Genomic DNA, 10,563 nt, shown 5'->3' with positions numbered 1-10,563 from the left:
GGGCGGGGCCTCGACATGTAAACACTGAGGTCTGTCAACACTGCGCTTAAAATATGCGCCAGCAGTTTATTCACTTATTTCCAAGTTTGTTAGAAATTGATTAGAAATTGATTAGAAATGTAGCTTTGAAGAAACAACAGCTCACTGCTTTTATGGATGCATACATGTCACCATATAAATTAAACATGCATTTATTTCATTACATTGTTGTTTTATTGTTTAAAAAGACCAAAACAAACAGGAAGGAGGCGAGCTGAGCCACTCATCAGGGACGTCACAGAATGTTTTTTAGATTTATGTAATATTCCGCACACTGCACATATTTTAAAATGTGATTTGATGTCATTGTCTGAAAATGTGATTTTATAATCTGGACCCCTGGAAGACGAGTCACTAATGGGGTTTTCAATAAACAATCAAACAGAATGCCAACACGTGTTGACCAGCGTGGTGTTCGTCTCGCATTGTATCTCCTCATAACTGTCAATGGAACCCAAAGCGTGACCCGGGGACCAAATGTGGCCCTCAGACAAAGTTTGTACATAAAAAGTTGCATAGTGCAGCTTTAAAGGTCTGGGGAACAGGAAAACCTCTGTAAATGCATCCAGTATTTATTTATTTTTCTGCATTGACCACCAATCTGTGTCTCTCCACACTAAGAACATTTCAATTAAAAACGTTTGGATACCCCCACTTTACATGTTCAACCTGGATCCTTAAAGGGACTATACAGATTTTTTTTAATTAATTTTTTAAAAGTAAGTATTTTCCTCCCCCTACATGTTCCAGCCATGTCCTATTGTGTAGAATGAGCCCTGCCTCTAAAATCCTGCACTTGTTGCTTTGACCTGAGGTGGCAGTAGTGAGTCTAAAATGACCAACTTGTATCTAGTCTCTAATGGCTCGGTTCCACCTACCCTACTCTACTCTACCCTGCTCTACTTTGCCTGCATTTGAAATGTTTCCACCAGCCCACTTTACAGTTAACTGGTACTTTTTTTAGTACCTGCTTGGCCCTGGTACTAACCAGGCCAAGCTGGTACTGTTTCCAATGGATACAGTCAAAAGCAAAGCCATATCCATGGATACACCCTGGTAACCATGGATACAGTATCAGATTCTACAGAATAGTGGAAACACAACCAGGCCAAGTAGAGTAGGACCAAACCAAGTAGAGTAGAGAAGGGTAGGGCTGGTGGAAACGAGCCATTATAGAGCACTTGCTGATTGGCCCGACTCGTCGCCGCCGCTGTGAGCAGCATTGGAAATGTATTGAAAAATATACGCGCACGCCACTCATTGTTTAGAGCAATGAGCACGTAAATGAACTCTTTCGACTCATTGTGAAATAAATTGCCAAATAACATCTTTTAATGTTTTTTGTATTAATTTTTGGTCTACTTTTGGTCTTTAGTGTTTCAGAACAACAACAATTATGCTTTGGTCCAATATCACACCTGGTTCAGATCTAATGAGACTCTGAAAAACAAGTATCTCTTGATTAATGCTGCATTTGTTGAGTAAAGTAGTTATTTCTGCAATCACGTGGCTCTGTCAAAACAAAGCGCTCTGTCTCTTTAAGGCTAAGCCCCGCCCCTCTGCTCGTGTCGCGTCATCACTAACCCAAACAAACATGGCGGCGCGCTGCTCCACCGCTGCCCTGTGCTCCTTCTTTCTGCTCATTTCTGCCGTTTTGCTGCGGTTTTCGCCTCTTCCGGCGGCCGTGGCCTGGACAGCGGTGTGCGGGGCGGCAGTGAGCGGGCTCTCGGTGCTCTGGCTTCGGCGGGGCGACAGCAGGAGCTCTCGCCGAGCCTGCGTGCTGGTGCTGGGGGACATCGGCCGCAGTCCTCGGATGCAGTACCACGCTCTTTCCCTCGCCAAACACGGATATAACGTGACTTTTGTCGGGTTTTTAGGTAATTATTAAAGTCGGAATGTTTTATCAGTGAGTAACTTGTTGACTGGCAGAATTTGACTGAATTTAGTGCTGGTTTTGTAAAGGAGTTAGAAAAAGTTTGAAAAAGTCTATATGCTCCACAACGCAAGTGACAGTGAGATAGTTTAAAGGTGCATTATGCAACTTTGTATGTACATTTTATTATGTGATATTTGTATGTACCTATTTGTTTGACCTTGTAGTGACCCAGCGGCTGTATGAGTGGTCAGCCTTGCGCTTTTACTTTCCATCACTCCAGGGCTGCTGACGGACCCTCTCTCTACAAAACAATTGAGCGTCCTAGAGACCTCCGTGATCGAAAGTTAAGGCGCCATGCTGACCATTCATACAGCTGCTAGGTCACTGCAATGTAAAATACACACAAATATCAACAATTTTCACACATAAAGTTGCATAATGCACCTTTAAAGAGGAACAGTGCAAAAACAACAGTATACTTGTAAATGTGAATACCTATTCTCAGATTACGTACATGTAAAGACCTACTCTGCTTATTTTCTCATATTTTTTTCTTTCTTTTCATTAATTTCCTTTTAAATAGTGGTACTGCTGTTAATAGTCTGTAATGTATTGTCGAGCTACTTTGACAATGTGGGTTGTCTTTGTGGCTCAGTGAAGTTTGTCTAGATCCATCTTCCATTGGCAGAACTGGAATAGTATGGTTTCATGATAACTTCTTGCTATGGAACCTTATTTTTCATGATTATTGTGATTGGGGGAAATGTATTATTATTTTTATGCTAGAGAAACTCTACACAGAAAGGCTAAACTCGACCTGTGCTTGTGTCTGTGAGGCGAGAGCATTAACGCAGCACCTCTTCTTCTTATGCCGCAGCTGTGAAAGTATTAAATAAAGCCATTAAACAATTAATACACAAAACTGCAAACCAGGGAAAACCAATAGAATCATGTGAACACGTTCTGTTTTTGGTGAAAAATGTCATTTGTATTTTCTAGAACACCATTTCCAAACCTTTCAGTGACGAATTTAGCTTCTCTCAAAAATTATATTGATCATTAAAATGTTAATAACATAATGTTGATTGTTTGATTTTCAGACTCCAGGCCTCACCCGGACGTGCTGCGAGAAGAAAACATAAAGCTCAAAGCGATTTCTGAATTCAGAGGAATCAGAGGTGAGCTGTTCTAAAAGAAAAGGTTTTAATATGTATTTTATCCTATACATGCTTTCTGTGAGTATAATTTTCTAAATCTTTTAGCCAAGATCTCTTTAAAGGTACTATCCATACGTCAGCAGTGCATGGTTGAAATTCCCACATTGCATCGCGATTCGCTTGATGCGCCACCTTCGAAACCATAGAAGAAGAGACGAGCGTCGCACTTTATGTACTGATAAAATGACTACTCGATCCACTTCTAGAGGAGAATGCAGCGTCCCAAAATGTAAAACTGCCTTCGCTAAATCTGCCTTCTCTGTGATCGCAACGGGTCAGTGGAACTCACGGCCAACAGAGATTATTGCAAGTACGACATTCAAAAGATTTGTGCATTTGACTAAAAAATGGCTTCTAGAAAAACAAACTTGCTCATGATCTGTAACGAAGCCATGAACGAGCAACCGTTCACCTAGAAAAAGGACTGTTAGAAAATGTTCTAATGTTCCCAACGTATTTATATTAAATGTATGTTATTAATGACGTCAAAATGTATAAATCCATGGTCAAGTATTCATCTACATTTAAAATCAGTTTTTGTACTGCAACATCAACCTGCCCAGGGACTACAGGTGGAAATTAGCATTTTTTTTGTCTTTTTCTTTCCTTTTGGTCAATGTTAAATTGTGCCCTGTCCCTGTCTAAATAAAAAACATACCATACCATACTTCCCTCACTCCCCTCACCTGCCCCTGAAACACATGAACACAGACACGTGCAGGCGTCACCAGTCTAGATGAAAGACCCAAGTCTTCAAATTGGCTACAAAGAAGGCGCTGAATTGACTCTGTGCATAACTTCAAATCATAACGACGCCGCCCAAGAAGTGACTTCCTGTTTCGAAGCAAACCAAAATAAAAGCACCGTCTTATTCATTAGTTCAACTTTCTTTCGGCCTATTAGCAGACCAAACACTTAAAATGTGTGTATTTAATTATATTCTTGTAATGTTGCAACTATCTACTGAACTGAGTAGGTGTGCTTTTATTTTGGCGTGCTGGATCAAAACAGGAAGTCCCTTCTTGGGCGGCGTGTTATGGTTTGAAGTTATGCACAATTATGTCAATATTAGTCAATTATGTTTCAGATGCAGTCATTTTGTCTTTTTAAATTGTTATATCTTTCTGTGAAGCACTTTGATCTTCCTGGTGTTGTTGTAAAATGTTATATAAATAACCTTTGATAGAAATAAGTCCAAAAGTTGTTACAGATTGTTTACAGATTGTAAACTGATAAACATCTGACCGACCTGCTCTTATGCAGCTGAAATCCTCATGAAATATCCGTTTGTTTCATTTAAAGACTTACAGGTGTGGAGGGGGTTCAAGACTGACACCTACACATGAAAAACATCAAGAATGGCTTTTTGTAGCTTTAACATTCTAACATCCTACTCTCCTGTCTTGTTTCAGATGGGTCAGATGTTTAAAAAATGATTAGGGGAAACATTTGTGTAATACTGTCTCCTGCTCCATTAGAAAGAGAAGACACCACCTTATTCTCTGTCTCAAAACCACCACGACTCCTGACTTATTCCCAATGTATTGACCTAAACGTGATTGTGTTTTCCAGCTGGACCCAGACTGCTGACGTACGTGACCAAAGTGCTGGCTCAGTGCCTCCAGCTGCTGCTCGTGCTGCTCTCTCTGGACCTCCAGGCCTTTATCCTGATGCAGGTACAGAACAGAGCTTTTCATGGCTGATTACGAGCTGTGAAATCGTGACTCCCGTGTTTTGCGCGTTTACCCAGAATCCCCCAGGTTTGCCGGGGATCGCCGTGGCCTGGCTCGTGTGCTGGATCCGCGGCACTCGGTTCATCATCGACTGGCACAACTACGGCTACAGCATCATGGCCCTGAGCCACGGGGAGAAGAGCCCGGTCGTTCGCCTCGCCAAGTGGTCAGCGCTCACTCAAATTAAGTCACATTTACCACCTTCTGCAGTGAACTCGAGCTTTTCTTTTAGGTATGAGCACGTGTTTGGACCTCTGGCGTCTCATAATCTCTGTGTGACCAACGCCATGAAGGAAGATCTGCGCAAGAACTGGGGAATCAGGTAGAACTCTGTCTGAATTAACTTCTTTAAATTCAGTTTAGGAAGCGATTAGGGTGTTTCTACTTTAATCTTGTAAGTTATGACTTGCTTAAAATGCATAGGTTTTAATGCTATTGAAAATATGACTCAGCAGCCATTTTAGTGAAGAAAGGTTGGGCAGAAAAGTTATTTCTATTTGAATTTTTGACGGTTATGACGGTTTGTTTCTTTTTGACCATTTGTAAACATTCAAGAATACGAAGGTTCTGTATTTTATATATTGAAAAACTGAATATAGAATATAAAACATCTGTTAATACTGTGAATATACATATGTATATACATAAGACTGTAAATATATGTATGTAGACATACCACAACAATGTGAAGTGTAAAGTGTGAAGTAACAAAAGGGGCAGATATTATAAGACTTGTTCTTCTCCTCTGCTCCGTTTCATTCATACTGTGTTGGCTTGGCGGTTTTATTGTGATTGTGAACATCACTTTTGAATGAAATAAATAAATAAAATGAAATGAAATGAAATGAAATTTTTAAGCTGCTGACCGGATGTGACATAGATAAAGGTAAAGTTCAGAGCAGTTTGACTCATTTCCCATTGACACAACATGGTCGGCACGGCAACAGTTGAAATAAAATCCTTTGCCTTTATCTATGTCACTTCCTGTCAGTGTCTAATAAGGAAGTGAAACTATACACAATATAAAAATGGTCAAACTAAAGAAAACTGGGTAAAATTTTAGCAAAATCTTAAATATGATTACGTTAAAGGGACTATACAGAGTTTAAAAATGTAAAAAGTTATGTATTTTCTTCCCCCTACATGTTCCAGCCCTGTCCTTATGTGTATAATGAGCTCAGACCTGTTCACCACAGCTGTCACTCAAAAAGTTGTTACTTCGGGTCTGAAGTGCCGTCGTGCATGAGTTTAGTATAGAAGGTGCAGTTACACGTATGACCTGAGGTGGCAGTAGTGAGTATAAAATGGCTAGCTTGCATCTAGCCCCTTTAACTTCACATCAGAAACATAAATAAAAAAAGTTCATGGAGATGGAGGGCCAGGCAGTAACTTAGTTGCTTACATTATGAAAATGTATATATTTTTTCATTTATTTGTCATAAAACTTGCAAAAAGTGATCTCAAGTCACTGTCAGGGCAATAGGGCACAATTGTCATGTTTTGGAAGCTGCAAAGTTGTTTTTTTTTTTTTTTTGCTTTCTTACTTTCTACTTTGAACACAGTAAATACTTCAGTACTTTTACATAATTTAACGGAGCAAGTTTTGATTTTATTGGAGTAATATTTGACTAGTATCTATACTATAGTAATGAAATCAAGTGCTGATCACCACTGATGTTCTGGCTAGACAAAGTTAATGTTTAAGTGAAGGAACTGAGCCTGTGTTTCCAGATCCACAACGCTGTACGACCGTCCGGCCTCCGCCTTCAGGGAAACTCCAGCGAAACAACAGCACCAGCTCTTCCTCAAACTGAGCGAGACGTACCCGGCTTTCAAACTCTCGGGGTAAGAGAAAAACTCTGGTAAACCTTAAGACTCTAAGATCTTTTAAACATTTCTCTTGTCTGTGTTCAGGTGTGGAGACGAGAGCCCAGAGCTGGAGCAGACGGCGTTTACTGTGCGGGATGTGAATAAAGACACTGTGGAGCTGAAGCCCAAACGCCCGGCGCTCCTAATCAGCAGCACCAGCTGGACAGGTCAGAGGTCGCCACGATGTCACAGATATTTAATTGGTTCCTGAAAATGCTACACAGAACTTATTTGCAGAAAGAAGTGGTCATTGAGTCATTTCTAATCTAATTCCTTTTTGATTTATTGAGCCTCGCACCGCAGATAAAACAAGGCAAAATGTGAAATAAATCCTTGTAACTGATATAGCAACAAAATAAAACCACTCATATAAACCTTGTGTGATTTTTGGGAAAGTTTTCGAACCCCTGATCCACAGCAAAATATCACCTGCAGTGTCTCGTTTAAATTGTTTTTACCAAAATGAAGGCCTTAAATGCATGTATTAAGACTACGACTGGCTTCAAATCTTACATTTCTTGGATGATGAGGACATTGCTAGTCTATGTTTGCTGCAAAAGTTTGTCAAGAAAATTGAAATTATGAACCAAAACTCAACAGCAGCAGTTTTTGACACTGAACACATTTTTTTGCTCAAAAGTTTCCTGTTGTCTCGGTTTTCTTTTGAGTACTGACATATCCTCTCAGTCCTCTGTTTGATGGAACGTTTGCAAATCCAGAGTAACTTTTTGCATTGCCATTAAAAACTTAGTATTTGAGAATTAAAATGGCATTCAACCGCATTCAATTTGGCTTGCAGTTACCTTCATGATTTGTTTTAATTTCATTTACTCAACTACTGTTCATCTAAAACCCCATTTTCTCCACAGAGGACGAGGACTTCTCCATTTTGTTGAAGGCTCTTGAAGGTATTTGGCTAATTATAAGATTAACTAATATCTAAAAACACTTTGAACTGAATGTAACGCTGTCGTGTTTGCACAGAATATGAAGCTCTGGTGAAAGGAGGAGAGTCTTTACCGCCGTTAGTTTGTGTGATCACAGGTAAAATCCTCTGCACCAGAGTAACTTTAGCATCACGTTAGTCTGAATTGTCCCGCCTCTCCCTCAGGTAAAGGTCCTCAGAAGGAGTTTTACCGGACGCTGATCGACTCGCTGCGTTTGGAGCACGTTCAGATCTGCACTCCGTGGCTCGAGGCTGAGGACTACCCCGTTCTATTGGGTACAAAGTAACGTCCTCTGTGGTGTCATAATGCAGAGGGTAATGCTGGTGCGTTTCTCGTCCAGGCTGCGCGGACCTGGGCGTGTGTCTGCACCTCTCGTCCAGCGGCCTCGATCTGCCCATGAAGGTGGTGGACATGTTCGGCTGCTGCCTCCCCGTCTGCGCCATCCGCTTCAACTGGTCAGTGCGTCAATAATGAACGACTTTCTAAAAACTAAGACCTTGTTCCATCGTCAAAACAAACCTGGAGATGTATTTCACTTAATCTTAAAGGGGCTAGATGCAAGTTAGCCATTTTATACTCACTACTGCCCCCTTAGGTCATATGTGTAACTGCACCTTCTATATTAAACTCGTGCATGACGGCATTTCAGACCCGAATTAACGGCTTTTTGAGTGACAGTGCAGGATTTTAGAGGCTGTTGTGGTGAACAGGTCTGAGCTCATTCTACACATTAGGACATGGAGGAACATGTAGGGGGAGGAAAGTACATAATTTTAACATTTTTAACCTCTGTATAGTCCCTTTAAGTTTGAGTAACGGAAAGAGGCACGACAGGGGGCCCTCAAAGCTTGCATACAAAATAATACGATTTTTTTTTAAAGAGGGGGTATTATGCTATTTTCAGTCACATAGCACCAGTCTATATCACACTACAATGATGACCAAACCTTCTGCTGGTCTGTAAATGCAGTAAATTAGAATAACTGCCTTGTATAAAATGTCTCTCTCAAAATGGCTGTAGTGAATGTCTTGAAATAGGCCTCTGTCTCTTTAAGAACCTCTGACCCTTTCCAACACGCCCCCTCCACACGCTGTCTGTGGCATCAGTGGGGAGGGGGTTCTGCTGAGGAGCAGTGGTTGGTTACTCGGCTGGTGACGAAAGCTCGGAGGCGTCTCCAGGAGGTGGGGGCGTTCCTAGGAGGACTCAGGCAAAGCTATCCCTAAAATGGCGTTTTTACAGATTACTCAAAAATACGTGAATGTGCCAAGGCAACACTTCAGGCATGTTTTTAATGAGGGAATGACATAATAACATGATACAAAGCTTGAAAAAGTCGATTTTGCATAATACCCCCCCCCTTTAAAAGGATAACCTACATACATACATTTATTTGCTAAAATTGATTACTTTGCACCAGTCTTAGCCTACAGTCGTCGCTAGGTGTTGCTGTTTATTTCATTTAGTTGTAAAATAACAGGACAATTCCTTTAAATAATGTAAATCATTATTATTGGGGGTCCCCGATAGAATTTCGGATCAACAAGTCTTTGAGAATGGCTGGTGTAGCAGATCGAATCCGAACTGTCCTCGAGGGTTTTTAAAGTCCATAATCCATAATGGGGCGAGGGTGGTGCAGTTGGTAGAGCTGGTCGTCTCGTGACTGGAAGGTTGTAGGTTCAAATCCCAGCTCCCGCCAATGCACACTGTTGTTGTGTCCTTGGGCAAGACACTTCACCCTAGTTGGCTCCAGTGTCTGCGTACATTGGTGTTTGAATGTGAGCGTGAATGGGTGATCGGTTCCTTACTGTAAAGCGCTTTGGGCCTGATAAATGCATCATCTGAGCAGGTCTGCACTCTGAGTTCACATTACAGCATCATTCATTTGCTTTCAGCACAAAAACAAAAGCTTATTTACTGATTTATCACTTGTCATTCCCACTGTTGCCTGTACTGGACACTCCAGGGTGATTTAAGCCAGTCTCTTCTTAAAATAAATCATCGATGTTGATATGAGATATTGACTTAATGGGGCAGGTGCTCCTCAGACATGACATGGTGCTTGATCTGAAGCCAGAGTTATTCCTGATGCATCCACTTTAAAACGGTCAACAGAAATGTCCAGAAAAGAGGAAGAAATGTTTATTATTTCCCTCTTACTGGACATGGACACAGGCTGTGACGTACAGAGAATTTCTATAGCCTCACTCTTATTGTACGAATGGGTCATGAGTGGAATTCAAAGCTCTCCTCCTTCCCTGGTTACTGATGTTTTAAAACAAAAATGGTAGCCTGATTACATATTTCTTTAAGCAAATTGATTGAAAATGTATTAAAAAGATGTCAAGTGGGTTTTAATATCTCCATCTACTTCATTTTAAATACAAATGCAGTTAGAATAAAGTGTCCCCTTTTGTTCTTAAAGTCATGTGATGTCTAGTGTTCTTCCTCTCTCTCCACAGTCTGCATGAACTGGTGAAACACGATGAAAACGGTCTGATATTCAAAGACTCTCACGAACTCGCTGAACAGCTGCAGGTAAATAACACTTCTCTCCACGGCTGCATAATCACTAAAAGGTGCAGCCGTGTTTCTGTAAAAATGAGCCTAAATGTTTCTCCTTCCTGCCTCAGAGTTTGCTGTCGAACTTCCCCGCAGACGAAGGGAAACTGGCCTCTTTCAGGACCAACCTCAGACGGAGCCGCGGCCTGAGCTGGGACGACAACTGGGACCAAAACGTGCTGCCGCTGATCCAACTCTGATCAACTCTGAGAAATCTGAGCTGAACGTCCTGAAAAATGCTTGAAACCGTCGGGAGAATTTGGAGAAAAGGCTGAAAATGCAACACTAGAGTCGGTTTTGAAGTTCTATTTTCATGTTACTT

At 41.1% G+C, this 10,563-nt stretch overlaps 1 protein-coding gene across 1 annotated transcript; it reads left to right on the top strand.

Annotated features, from left to right (window-relative positions):
* Window positions 1–1,566: 1,566 nt before the first annotated feature.
* Window positions 1,567–10,512, top strand: alg1 (ALG1 chitobiosyldiphosphodolichol beta-mannosyltransferase). Its single transcript, XM_079564489.1, has 13 exons — window positions 1,567–1,916; window positions 3,016–3,093; window positions 4,705–4,808; window positions 4,883–5,031; window positions 5,098–5,187; window positions 6,597–6,710; window positions 6,780–6,901; window positions 7,604–7,642; window positions 7,719–7,778; window positions 7,846–7,956; window positions 8,022–8,136; window positions 10,142–10,217; window positions 10,313–10,512. Exons 1-13 carry the CDS (start codon window positions 1,634–1,636, stop codon window positions 10,439–10,441), a joined length of 1,470 nt encoding a protein of 489 aa, XP_079420615.1. The 5' UTR covers window positions 1,567–1,633; the 3' UTR covers window positions 10,442–10,512.
* Window positions 10,513–10,563: the final 51 nt, after the last annotated feature.

The sequence above is a fragment of the Gobius niger genome, assembly GCF_951799975.1.
Source record: "Gobius niger genome assembly, chromosome: 10".
NCBI classification, from domain to species: Eukaryota; Metazoa; Chordata; class Actinopteri; order Gobiiformes; family Gobiidae; genus Gobius; species Gobius niger.
Note: the sequence above shows the minus strand (reverse complement) of the source record. Positions and strands in the feature narration are given on the sequence as shown.

Coding starts and splice junctions, on each gene's coding strand:
- alg1 (XM_079564489.1), top strand. CDS start 1,634: ATGGCGGCGCGCTGCTCCACCGCTGCCCTGTGCTCCTTCTTTCTGCTC. Junction 4,809..4,882: donor AGGCCTTTATCCTGATGCAG/GTACAGAACAGA, acceptor GCGTTTACCCAG/AATCCCCCAGGTTTGCCGGG. Junction 7,957..8,021: donor GGACTACCCCGTTCTATTGG/GTACAAAGTAAC, acceptor TTTCTCGTCCAG/GCTGCGCGGACCTGGGCGTG.